At 38.0% G+C, this 14,641-nt stretch overlaps 1 protein-coding gene across 3 annotated transcripts in view; it reads left to right on the top strand.

Annotated features, from left to right (window-relative positions):
* Positions 1–14,641, top strand: part of LOC127879691 (unconventional myosin-IXa-like) — a 139,602-nt gene that overhangs the window by 57,611 nt on the left and 67,350 nt on the right. For all 3 annotated transcript variants that reach the window (XM_052426683.1, XM_052426682.1, XM_052426681.1), the window contains exons 18-20: positions 6,316–6,549; positions 10,209–10,248; positions 11,330–11,437. In XM_052426683.1, coding sequence (XP_052282643.1) covers positions 6,316–6,549; positions 10,209–10,248; positions 11,330–11,437 — 382 coding nt within the window. The remainder of the gene's footprint in view (positions 1–6,315; positions 6,550–10,208; positions 10,249–11,329; positions 11,438–14,641) is intronic.

Here is a 14,641-nt window from a genome sequence, read left to right as displayed (position 1 = left end):
TTCCGGATGACAACTCAAGAATGCTTACGCCTAGGATCATGAAACTTCATAGGTACATTTATCACGACTGGCAGATGATTCTTATTGATTTTCAGGTCACTAGGTCAAATGTCAAGGTCACAGTGCCTCGAAACAGTAAAATGGTTTCCGGATGATAACTCAAGAATGCTTACGCCTAGGATCATGAAACAGCATAGGAACATTGATCATGACTGGCAGATGACCCCTATTGATTTTCAGGTCACTAGGTCAAAGGTCAAGGTCACAGTGACTTGAAACAGTCAAATGGTTTCTGGATGATAACTCAAGAATGCGTACGCCTAGAGGATCATGAAACTTCATAGGTACATTGATTATGACTGGCAGATGACCCCTATTAATTTTCAGGTCACTAGGTCAAAGGTCAAGGTCACAGTGACTCGAAACAGTAAAATGGTTTCCTGATGATAACTCAAGAATTATTAGGCCTATAATCATGAAACTTCATAGGTGCATTGATTATGACTGGCAGATGACCCCTATTGATTTTCAGGTCACTAGGTCAAAGGTCAAGGTCAAAGTGACAAAAAACATATTCACACAAAGGCTGCCACTACAACTGACAGCCCATATGGGGGGCATGCATGTTTTACAAACAGCCCTTGTTCTAATGATATCTCGGGCTGCATATAACAGGTCAGTTCCTTTGTATCTCAGGTGAGCGACTTTGGTCCTTTCAAATTATTGTCTGCAATTCTGCAGAAATGTTGTGAGTCTCTTGATGTCCATTTTATTTTGAAAGTTTGTTAACTATTTTGTAACATGATTATTTGTATAGCTTTTAATAGCACTTTTAAATGTGCTTGAATAATTTTTAATACTCACTCAGTTAATGTGTTTTTGTGAAGGTTTATTGTACAGTAGCTCTCTGTGTAGGTATGCCAGCTTAATGTTTTTGTTACAGATCATCATAGATGTAATTGTATTGTCAGCCTAAATTTGTATTTTCTTTTAAGTTTCTACACATGTGCACAAACAATTTCCTTAATCAAGAGAATTCAGTAAGTTGCAAGGAAGTTTGGAAAGTGATATTGTGTGCTACTGACCAAGTTTTTGCAAATGATGTTTCATATTGTTGAGCATACCCACAGTTTGACATATGTTCTTAGTACAGTTTTGCATCAACAACTTATGTGAGTTAAAAGGTTATTGTTCTCAGATATAAGCTGTGTTTTGCTAAAAAAATTGGTCTTATGCCATTGTGGGGCCAGTGTAGCTCCAGACCAGTCTTCATTATCTTGAAGTCAGGTTAGGAGCTGATTTGTCCGCTCATTAGAACACTAAACCTTGAATTACTTAATTAATTAGCGGACAGGGTAGCTCATTACCAGACTGCAATAATGCGCAGGCTGCTCTGCAGTTGTGTTCAGAACCTTTGGCATAAGACCTATTTCGTCATGATGCTGCTCATGTAATGTAGATGTTATCTGATTGTGTATTTCTAAACCTATTAACAATTGTCATCTGCAATAATAGGAGGCTATATTTGTTGTCACATATGATTTAAATTGAAGATAATTCCGACCTCTCAGATCTTATGTAATAAAATTAAAACTCAATTTCAAATTCTTTAAACGAAAATTATAAAAGTAATTTTGATAGGGGAAGTGTTACATTAAAAGCATAAAAGGTACAATGAGTATCTAAGACAGAATGTTGCAATTTTGTTTGACACATTTCTTATGTGCATGGTTTGTTTCTCTTGGTCTTTTAGCATGAATCGCTATGCATTTAGACTTTGTTTTTGTGACCAGCCTTTGTCTTAATCTTCTCATAAATTATCAGGCCAATTACAACGCAACTATACAGAAATCCTTGGTTGGTCCTGTGTAGAAGTGATATAAAGTGTTTAACTCTTTTGTTAACGTAAACTTTAGGTGGTTTCTTCAAAATAGATATAACTGATTCTGCTGCATTTCATAATTAAGTAATGATAGCTAAATATTTTAGTGAACTCAATAAGAAACGTTTCAACTTAAAAGTTCTAGGAATCATTTTATTCAGATATACTCTGGTTGCCATGGCAACTGATAGAAATAATATTTAAAAACTGGACTTCCTGTTACTTTACAACTAGTTATAGTTACATACTGGTAAATATAAGTGTTAAAACTGAATATTACAAACAAGCTGGAAAATTCTATTAAGGCCAATAAATTATTATACCCCCCCCAAAAGAAGTTTAGGGGGGTATATAGGAGTGAACTTGTCTGTTGGTTGGTCGGTCGGTCCGTCCGTATTAAGTGTCCACTCTCTAATTCAAGTAGTTTTCATCCGATCTTCGCCAAACTTGGTCAGAAGATGTATCTACATGATGTCTAGGCCAAGTTTATACATGGGCCTTGACGGGTCAAAAACTAGGTCATGGGTTCACTTAGTGCGTTTTAAACATTCAGCATGTTGTCCGCTCTCTAATTCAAGTAGTTTTCATCCGATCTTCACCAAACTTGGTCTGAAGTTGTATCTACATGATGTCTAGGCCAAGTTCAAACATGGGCCTTGCCGGGTCAAAAACTAGGTCACGGGGTCACTTAGTGCGTTTTAAACATTCAGCATGTTTTCCACTCTCTAATTCAAGTAGTTTTCATCTGATCTTCACCAAACTTTGTCAGAAGTTTTATCTAGATGCTCTGAAGGTCAAGTTCGAACATGGGCCATGCCAGATCAAAAAATAGGTCACAGGGTCACTTGATACGTTTTACACATTGAGCATGGTGTCCGCTCTCTGTTTCAAGTAGTTTAAATTCGATCTTCACCACACTTGGTCAGAAGTTGTAACTAGAGGATGTGTAGGTCAAGATCGAACATGGGCCAAGCCGGGTCAAAAACTAGGTCACGGGGTCACTTAGTGTTTTTTAAACCTCACCACGTTGTCGACTCTCTAGTTCAAGTAGTTTTTATCCAATCTTCACCAAAATTGGTCAGAAGTTGTATCTTGATAATGTCTAGGGCAAGTTTGAATATGGGTCATGTCGGGTCAAAATCAAGGTCACGGGGTCACTTAGTGAGTTTTAAACATCACAATGTTGTCCGCTCTCTAATTCAAGTAGTTTACATCCAATCTTCACCAAACTTGGTAAGAAGTTGTATCTAGATGATGTCTAGGACAAGTTTGAATATGGGTCATGCCGGGTCAAAAACTAGGTCACAGGATATCTTAGTGCGTTTTAAACCTCACCATGTCCGCTCTCTAATTCAAGTAGTTTTCATCCAATCCTCACCAAACTTGGTCACAAGTTTTATCTAAATGATCTCTAGGACAAGTTTGAACATGGGCCATTCCGGGCCTAAAACTAGGTCACGGGGTCACTTAGTGTGTTTTTAGCTCATCTATTTTTTTTTTTTAAATTACGAGCTATTGTCATCACCTTGGCGTCGGCGTCCGGTTAAGTTTTGCGTTTAGGTCCACTTTTCTCAGAAAGTATCAATGCTATTGCATTCAAACTTGGTACACTTACTTACTATCATGAGGGGACTGGGCAGGCAAAGTTAGATAACTCTGGCGTGCATTTTGACTGAATTATGTGCCCTTTTTATACTTAGAAAATTGAAAATTTTGGTTAAGTTTTGCGTTTCGGCCCACTTTTCAGAAAGTATCAATGCTATTGCATTCAAACTTGGTACACTTACTTACTATCATGAGGGGACTGGGCAGGCAAAGTTAGAAAACTCTGGTGTGCATTTTGACAGAATTATGTGCCCTTTTTATACTTAGAAAATTGAAAATTTTGGTTAAGTTTTGTGTTTAGGTCCATTTTATTCCTTAAGTATCAAAGCTATTGCTTTCATACTTGAAACACTTACTAACTATCATAAGGGGACTGTGCAGGCAAAGTAATGTAACTCTGACTGGCATTTTGACAGAATTATGTGCCCTTTTTATACTTAGAAAATTGAAAATTTGGTTATGTTTTGTGTTTAGGTCAACTTTATTCCTACAGTATCAAAGCTATTGCTTTCATACTTGCAACACTTATTAACTATCGTAAGGGGACTGTGCAGGCAAAGTTATGTAACTCTGACTGGCATTTGGACGGAATTATGGGCCCTTTATACTTAGAAAATTGAAAGTTTGGTTAAGTTTTATGTTTTGGTCCACTTTACCCCTAAAGTATCATAGATATTGCTTTCATACTTGGAACACTCGCAAACTGTCATAAGGGTACAGTAAAAGGACAAGTTGCATAACTCTGGATGTCATTTTTATGGAATTTTGGCCCTTTTTTGACTTAGTAACTTTGAATATATGGTTAAATTTTGTGTTTCGATCCACTTTACTTCTTAAGTATCAAGGCTATTGCTTTCAAACTTCAAATACTTTCATGCTATCATGAGGTTACTGTACCTGGCAAGTTGAATTTTGCCTTGACCTTTGAATGACCTTGACTCTCAAGGTCAAATTATTAAATTTTGCTAAAATTGCCATAACTTCTTTATTTATGATTAGATTTGTTTGATCGTGCCCCCCCCCCCAATTTTTTTTTTTTTTTTAAAGATCATCTCACAAATGACCACCACACCCTTACACTATACCCCCCCCCCCCACCCCATCCCTTCTCCCAATTTTTTTTTTAACCGTTAAAAAACAAAACTATTTATTTTGATTATTTTATGTTTGAAATACCGTCAAACCATCGCACCCAAGAATCCTCCCCCACCCCCCCTCCCCCCACCCGAATCCCCCCCCCCTAATTTTTTTTTTTTTTTTTAAGATCTCACAAATTACCACCACACCCTCACACTATACCCCCCCCCCAATTTTTTTTTTGAAACGGTTAAAAAACACAAATATTTATTTTTATTATTTTATGTTTGAAATACCCTCCATCCATCGCACCCAAGAATCCCCACCCCCCACCCCCCCACCCCCCCACCACCCCCCCCCCCCCACCCCCCGATTTTTTTTTTCCTTTTTTTTGCATTTTTGGAACATAATGTAATAAATGTCCACACACCCCACACAATGCACCCCTCTTCACTCCATCCCTCCCTCCATTGTGATTGAAAATGAGAGTCCCTTCACCTTTAAAAAGAAAATAGATAAGCGGTCTGCAACCACAAGGCGGTGCTCTTGTTTAACATTCAGTATGGTGTCCGCTCTCTAATTCAAGTAGTTTACATCCGATCTTCACCAAACTTTGTCAGAAGTTTTATAGAGATGATGTTACGGCCAAGTTAGAACATGGGCCTTTCTGGGTCAAAAACTAGGTCAAGGGGTCACTTAGTGCGTTTTAAAAATTGAGCATGGTGTCCGCTGTTTTTTGTAAAGACGACATGCAAAATATTATGTGTCAATGCGGCATGTGGGGGTTTTCGTCACGTCTGTGACAAAGCTCTAGTTATTTTAGAAATTGATGTTCTTACATTAAGACATGTCTGAAGCAACTTTCCGGATGAAAATTTTACTCTTTTTTTTTTCATCAAGCATTTTTCTTAAATCAAATATTTCAAGACCATTAAATTTTAAATAAAATGTGTTTATGACCTGTGTCTTATGCCATATGCGGCCAGCGTAGCTCCAAACTTGCCTATGCATTTACAGTCTGGTGAGGAGCTACTCTGTTTGCTGATGTGACCACAAAACCTTGCATGACGTGATAGTAAACAAGGTAGCTCCTGTCTGACTGCTGGCTGCATATGGCTGTAGACACATTTTAGCATGATGTTTGTCATATAACATTGTGTCTCTGCATTCAATTTCTAATTTGCCTGTTATTTTCCCATTTTGAACTGATGTTTTTTGCGTGCAACTATTATGAAAAGCCAGAATAAGACATTTGTGATTGAATAAAGTATATACCTTTATGATAAAGCTTTAAATTTGTTATTACAAAAATTTGACAATAATTTGTAAAATGTATATCCTTTTAAAAATGTAATGAATACTTTAAAAAACAACAACATCAAAAACAACTTGCTCAATTGGAAACTATGAAAGATGCAATCATTTCAATAGAAAATAAAATAGCTGAGATGCAACAAAATTATACCTCAAAATAATATCTAAACTTTTCTAACAAACTGAAATCAGTGTGAGTCAACTTTTCCATATTATTTAGGAGACGAAAACAGTGCTTTAAGGAGCCAAATTTCCGTATTAATTGGATAGAATTATTTAGTCCGTCAAAATAAATGGAGAATACATTTAAATCTAGTCTATGAAAATATATAAGCCTAGCATGTCTTTTCTTAAATTTCATGTCTAAATTGATCTTGATAACATAACTGGAATGATTTGTGTATTCCTACATGTTGTGATGCCGTCTGTATTTATAGCTCCACTCACCTCTCTCCCTCGCGACCTGCTCATCACAAATCCCCACAGCACACCCCCTTGCATGATGCACGACACGGGGGCTATGCAGGGGATTCGTTCTGTTATGACAACACGGATGAGGGGGCAGCGTTTTTGGGGCCCAAGCGCCACTCTGGGCCCCTCAGGAGTCCAGTTGACCCATATCTCTCCGAGGATGAGGTCAAGGTCATGAGGAGAGCAAACCGTGTGATGATGTATGTCCTTATAGTAGCACTCTGGCAAACACTTTCACGTCAATGTAGGGGGAAATGCAGCTTTGGTGTTATTACAGAATTACAACTAATAGTTTACAGGTTATATACATATATAGCTCTGTGGCTTTTTAAAGCAAAGACATGAAAGATGAATGTAAAATGTTGACATTTCTGTTATCATTTACATGTAAGGTACATTAGTTTTACATTTGGATCTTGAAATGTAGACTATAAAAAACAAGCTTTTTTAAATGTCAATGTAAAATTATCAAATATATAATAAATTTTTCAAGGCATTAATACAAGGTTCGAAAGGTTAGTTTAGAACCTTTCCAATATCAAATTGCAATCCTTACCTGTACTTGTTTTTAGTTTTTAAGGGTCTGTATCCTTACCATACATTTTTAGCTCGGCGTTTTCAGAGAAAATCGAGGTATTGTCATAGCCAGCTAGTCGTCTGCTGGCGTCGTGCTAAAACTTTGACATTTTGCTCTACAATCAAAGTGCTTCAACCTACAACTTTGAAACTTCATATGTAGATGCACCTTGATGACAGGGGTCGTAATATTCCGGATTGATCTGCAAATCGGGATTTCAAGGCACCAGGGTCACTTTTGAGATCAATAAGAAGTCAAGGAGTGTTGTTAAGGGGGGGAGTTGGGGGGGTAGGAGCGAATCTTGGTTAATTTTGGCATCAGTTTTTAGATGGAAATCGTTCATAATATATAATATTTATGTGATATTCTGTAGTGCTGTTTGTATTATGGGCTAAGTTGTACTTTTTAATGATTTTTTTTTATTGCAAATTTTTATTTTGTTGAGAATCTGAAGCATCTTTCGAGAATGGTATCATTGGTATGTGACTTCTTTCTCTTTTGAGTTTCATTTTGCTTTGATGGTCCCAAATAAAATAAGGGACCCTGCCCATAAGACTATACAAAAATAAAAATATAAGTAAATTCTTGGAAAAAAATCTTTCTTTTGCTATAATAAAATGCATTTAAAACTGCTTGGAAATGCAATCTAGAAGTGTCTGAAAATGATTAAAATCAATTTTCATCGGGGGGGGGGGGCTTTGCTGGTCCCCTGGATCCTGATGGTGGCCCCCAGACCCCCGGCTTGTTGTCAGGATTGCCAGTCTTGTCCTGTTATGACCCCTGTGATGAGTTCTTCAAGCCGCACCCATTTTTGGGTCAAAGGTCAAGGTCACTGTGACCTCTAAAAAAATCTGACAAGCTTTCATTTATATTCAAAACTGCACATGCAGCCGAGCGTTGGCACCTGTTATGCGGTGCTCTTGTTGCATATTTCTTTTTGCTATGTAATCTCCTGGAGATGAAGACTGAATTGTCAAAGCATGATTTTAACATGTATTTGGCTTGCAAGCCTGCTGTTAGCATTGCTTATTTTCGTTATGCTGAATTATATTAGCAGAAGGCTTTCATCTCATTACAATATTCTATTTTGCATTGTTTTGGCATGTGCTTGATTTACATTAAGTTATTTTGCTATGATGTCTTTTAGTTCATGTATTGACCAATTAAATTTGACTTGTATATGATCTTTAATGTGATAATATTACACTTTGCTTTAATTTATATTTTTCTATGGCTATAATATTTTCTTTGTGTATTAAGCTCAGACTGCAGGACTGCAGGATCTGATTTGTCTGTGTTGCTCTAAAATATTTAGTGTTTTTTTTTTTTTTAACAACAAGATTGCAGCATATTTCCATCGTTCTGCATGATATTACATAATAACAGAAGACAATATGTTGCCTAAAATTGACAACGTTATGTTTCAATGAAAAAAAGCAATATGAAGTATTTATGAAACTTTCAATATATTCCAAATTGTTCTAGATGTTTGGCACATACAGAAATTAAATTGACAGGAGCCACTGGGAAAACATGCTTAATGAATGTGCGTAAAGTTATGTCCCATATTTACCTTTGAGTCTGCACAGGCTTATCAGGGACAACTCTTAATTTGTTTCTTTGCTGAAGGAAGGCTCTTTTAAATGAAAATCCAGTCTAGGCTTAAATTGCCGTCCCTGATAAGCTTGTGCGGACTGCACAGTCTAATCTGGGACAATACTTTAGTCATATGTGCAGACTGCACAGTCTAATCTGGGACAATACTTTAGTCATATGCGGACTGCACAGTCTAATCTGGGACAATACTTTAGTCATATGCGGACTGCACAGTCTAATCTGGGACAATACTTTAGTCATATGCGGACTGTACAGTCTAATCTGGGACAATACTTTAGTCATATGGGGACTGCACAGTCTAATCTGGGACAATACTTTAGTCATATGCGGACTGCACAGTCTAATCTGGGACAATACTTTAGTCATATGCTGACTGTACAGTCTAATCTGGGACAATACTTTAGTCATATGCGGACTGCACAGTCTAATCTGGGACAATACTTTAGTCATTTGCGGACTGCACAGTCTAATCTGGGACAATACTTTAGTTATATGCGGACTGCACAGTCTAATCTGGGACAATACTTAAGTCATATGCCGACTGCACAGTCTAATCTGGGACAATACTTTAGTCATATGCGGACTGCACAGTCTAATCTGGGACAATACTTAAGTCATATGCGGACTGCACAGTCTAATCTGGGACAATACTTTAGTCATATGCGGACTGCACAGTCTAATCTGGGACAATACTTAAGTCATATGCGGACTGCACAGTCTAATCTGGGACAATACTTAAGTCATATGCGGACTGCACAGTCTAATCTGGGACAATACTTAAGTCATGCGGACTGCACAGTCTAATCTGGGACAATACTTTAGTTATATGCGGACTGCACAGTCTAATCTGGGACAATACTTAAGTCATATGCCAACTGCACAGTCTAATCTGGGACAATACTTTAGTCATATGCGGACTGCACAGTCTAATCTGGGACAATACTTAAGTCATATGCGGACTGCACAGTCTAATCTGGGACAATACTTTAGTCATATGTGCAGACTGCACAGTCTAATCTGGGACAATACTTTAGTCATATGCCGACTGCACAGTCTAATCTGGGACAATACTTTAGTCATATGGGGACTGCACAGTTGAATCTGGGACAATACTTTAGTCATATGTGCAGACTGCACAGTCTAATCTGGGACAATACTTTAGTTATATGCATGAAGCAGAATGTTCCCAGAGTGTGGCTGATATCTTTTGAAAGATTAACGCGATAGTATTGTATATGATACATACAGTATCAAGCATATACATAATTTTCAAAATTGGCTATTAATTTAGCAGCCCATTGTGACTGAATTTGATTGAGTCTAAGGGATGTTGTTGAAATACCTCTACAAATCAAAACATGGAGAGATGCTGCTGCTCAATGACCTTTGTCTTTATTATCCTCTCTCATAGAAAACATGGTTTAAAGTAAAGTGTGGCCCCTGATTAAACTGTGCTCTCAGTCATCTGTGCATACACACAGTTTTGTGCTGACACTTCCTTTTAACAAAAATGCCATAAAAGCAGTGTAATCCCTGGCTAATCTGGGACGGCACTTTACCCACATGCATTATGCCTTGTTTTCCCTGAGCAAGGCTTATTTTGAAAAATGCAGATCCCATGTTTAATGTAGACAGTGCAGTACAGAATACAGATTTACTTTACAGGAAGAGCAAGTCATTCAAGCCCAAGTCAAGACCTCAAACTGTAAGTATGTTAATGTGTAAACCCTTTACTTCTCGGATACGCACTTTGATGTGTTTGAAAATCTAATTTATTTTTAGACCTTTTTATGCCCCCGAAGGAGGGCATGTAGTGATCAGACCGTCCGTCTGTCTGTCTTTCTGTCACACTTTGCATTTAGGTTTCGCATTTAGGTTTCAAAAAATGCTCATAACTTCTATGTCGCTTCAGATAGCAACTTGATGTTTGGCATGCATGTGTATCTCATGGAGCTGCACATTTTGAGTGATGAAAGGTCAAGGTCATCCTTCAAGGTCAAAGGTCAAATATATGGCTTCAAAGCGGCACAGAAATGGGCATTGTGTTTCTGACAAACACATCTCTTGTTTTATATAAAATTCAAGTTTCATAGCCTTCTTTTCCAACCATAAGATATTGACAAATAGCAAATAGCATAAAACCTGAACAGACTGTGAGTGACTTGTTAGCTGTTCTGGTTTTATGCTGGTTGCATATACCCATTTTCAATATGTTTCTAAGGAGGGGAAGGATAACTAAAGTTCCTAAAGACAGCAAACATTAGTTTTGTACTCCTTTGTCTTTTAATTGTGTATAATTAATATTATCTTGTTCAAATGTTAGAACTCAAGGACCACACATTTACATTGATCTTATGGGCAACAACCATCAAAGGCTGCATTCAACCTTGATGTATTTATCAAAGATATGTTTTTAAGCAGATGATGAAATTGTCAATTTATTTATTGGTATGTGGGTGGAAATGTTAAATGGGATTAAATATGTTTTAGCCTTAAGTTATGTTGTATATTCACTGTCCGGCAATATACCTATTTACTTGACATTCGCAGATATCGAGAGCCTTATTTCAATATTTTACATTAGTGTTCTAAATTAACCTATTAAACTTCTTCCATGACATGCATTCTTACATGTGCATACTACACTTTTCTTGTTGTAGTCGTTCTCGGACATCAAGACCCTTATTTTCAACAATGTACAGTCTTCCAAATTAATCTATTGACCTACTTTATGACACAGCTTCTTATGTATGCACACATGCCCTATGTTGTTTTTGTTGATTTAGATGTTCTCAGACATCAAGACTCTGAAAGCAATCGCTCAGCGGACCATGTACATCGGGGGCAAGGGTAACAACAAGCAGAAACCTCCTAGTGTAGGACAGCAGTTCCAGGTAAGCTGACAACACTGAGCCACAGTTTGGCAAAACTGCGTTTAATGCATGTGAGTGAAGTGTCGTCACAGATTAGCCTATGCGGTCCCCAAAGGCTAATTAGGGATGGCAGTCTGGTCTGCAGCTTCCTTGTCCAATTAAAGTCAGTCAATATTTTTTGATCACATCAGTGGACAGGGAAGCTTCTGACATACTGCTCTCTGGTCTGGATCTACCATGGACGCATAATGCACAAGACACAATTTCTTTTGAAGCGTCATAATTGTATTTGTATATTTATGCCCCACTTTGAAGAAGAGGGGGTATATTGTTTTGCTCATGTCGTTCCGTCCGTATGTATGTCCGTATGTCCGTCCACCAGATGGTTTCCAGATGATAACTCAAGAACGCTTAGGCCTAGGATCATAAAACTTCATAGGTAGATTGATCATGACTCACAGATGACCCCTATTGATTTTGAGGTCACTAGGTAAAAGGTCAAGGTCACGGTGACCCGAAATAGTAAAATTGTTTCCGGATGATAACTCAAGAACGCTTATGCCTAGGATCATGAATCTTCATAGGTACATTGATCATGACTCGCAGATGACCCCTATTGATTTTCAGGTCACTAGGTCAAAGGTCAAGGTCACGGTGACCCGAAATAGTAGAATGGTTTCCGGATGATAACTCAAGAACGGTTATGCCTAGGATCATGAAACTTCATAGGTACATTGATCATGACTCCCAGATGACCCCTATTGACTTTCAGGTCACTAGGTCAAAGGTCAAGGTCATTTGAAAATAAAGTTATGAGCTATTGTCATCACCTTGGCGTTGGCGTCTGGTTAAGTTCTGTGTTAAGGTCCACTTTTCTCATAAAGTATCAAAGCTATTGCATTCAAACTTGGTACACTTACTTACTATCATGAGGGGACTGGGCAGGCAAAGTTTGATAACTCTAGCGTGCATTTTTACAGAATTATGTGCCCTTTTTATACTTAGAAAATTGAAAATTTGGTTAAGAAAAAAGTATACTTTTTGCGATTGGGAATATAGCCAAATTTCGGCTATAAAATCGGCAAAAAAAAAATCCCTGCCTAGGATTATGAAACTTCACCGGTACATTGATCATGACTGGCAGATGACCCCTGTTGATTTTCAGGTCACCAGGTCAAAGGTCAAGGTCACAGTGACTCGAGACAGTAAAATGGTTTCCGGTGATAACTCAAGTATACTTAGGCCTAGGATCATGAAACTTCATAGGTATATTTATCATGACTTGCAGATGACCCCTATTGATTTTCAGGTCACTAGGTCAAAGATCAAGGTCACAGTGACAAAAAACGTATTCACACAATGGCTGCCACTACAACTGACAGCCCATATGGGGGGCATGCATGTTTTACAAACAGCCCTTGTTTTATGTAGCGTTTCTTACTTTTTCATTATACCCCCACATACGAAGTTTAGGGAGGTATATAGGAGTGAACTTGTCAGTCTGTCGGTCGGTCTGTCTGTCCGTATAAAGCTGTCCGCTCTCTAATTCAAGTAGTTTTCATTTGATCTTCACCAAACTTGGTCAGAAGTTGTATCTACATGATGTCTAGGCCAAGTTCGAACATGGGCCTTGCCGGGTCAAAAACTAGGTCATGGGGTCACTTAGTGTGTTTTAAACATTCAGCATGTTGTCCGCTCTCTTATTTAAGAAGTTTTCATCCGATTTTCACCAAACTTGGTCAGAAGTTGTATCTAGATGATGTGTAGGTCAAGTTCGAACATGGGCCTTGCCGGGTCAAAAACTAGGTCACGGGGTCACTTAGTGCGTTTTAAACATTCAACATGTTGTCCGCTCTCTATTTCAAGTAGTCTTCATCTGATCTTCACCAAACTTGGTCAGAAGTTGTATCTACATGATGTCTAGGCCAAGTTTGAACATGGGCCTTGCCAGGTCAAAAACTAGGTCACAAGGTCACTTAGTGCATTTTAAACATTCAGCATGTTGTCCGCTCTCTTATTCAAGACGTTTTCATCCGATTTTCACTAAACTTGGTCAGAAGTTGTATCTAGATGATCTTAAGGCCAAGTGAACATGGGCCTTGCCGGGTCAAAACTAGGTCATGGGGTCACTTACTGAGTTTTTAGCTCATCTATTTTTTGAAAAAAAATTATGAGCTATTGTCATCACCTTGGCGTCGGCGTTGGCGTCGGCGTCTGGTTAAGTTCTGTGTTAAGGTCCACTTTTCTCATAAAGTATCAATGCTATTGCATTCAAACTTGGTACACTTACTAACTATCATGAGGGGACTGGGCAGGCAAAATTAGATAACTCTGGCGTGCATTTTGACAGAATTATGTGCCCATTTTATACTTAGAAAATTGAAAATTTTGGTTAAGTTTTGCGTTTAGGACAGACAGACAGACAGACAGACAGACAGTTTATTCAGACTTATACATAAGTACATCGTCTTAATACACAAATATACACATTATTTTCTGTCACATGAATAGGTATAACAACATAACATTACATTAGGTCCACTTTTCTCAGAAAGTATCAATGCTATGGCATTCAAACTTGGTACACTTACTTACTATCATGAGGGGACTGGGAAGGCAAAGTTAGATAACTCTGGCATGCATTTTGACAGAATTATGTGCCCTTTTTATGTCCCCCACTATAGTAGTGGGGGACATGTTGTTTTTGCCCTGTCTGTCTGTCGGTCTGTTGGTCTGTCTGTCTGTTTGCGCCAACTTTAACATTTTGCAATAACTTTTGCTATATTGAAGATTGCAACTTCATATTTGGCATGCATGTGTATCTCATGAAGCTGCACATTTTGAGTGGTGAAAGTTCAAGGTCAAGGTCATCCTTCAAGGTCAGAGGTCAAATCTATGTGGCCAAAATTTCTCATTTTATGAATACTTTTGCAATATTGAAGATAGCAACTTGATATTTGGCATGCATGTGTATCTCATGGAGCTGCACATTTTGAGTGGTGAAAGGTCAAGGTCATCCTTCAAGGTCAGAGGTCAATTATATGTGACCAAAATCGCTCATTTTATGAATACTTTTGCAATATTGAAGATAGCAACTTGATATTTGGCATGCATGTGCATTTCATGGAGCTGCTCATTTTGAGTGGTGAAAGGTCAAGGTCAAGGTCATCCTTCAAGGTCAGAGGTCAAATATATGTGGCCCAAATCGCTTATTTTATGAATACT

Source organism: Dreissena polymorpha, chromosome 4 (assembly GCF_020536995.1).
Source record: "Dreissena polymorpha isolate Duluth1 chromosome 4, UMN_Dpol_1.0, whole genome shotgun sequence".
Lineage (NCBI taxonomy): Eukaryota > Metazoa > Mollusca > Bivalvia > Myida > Dreissenidae > Dreissena > Dreissena polymorpha.
This window is presented reverse-complemented; position numbering and strand designations above follow the sequence as displayed.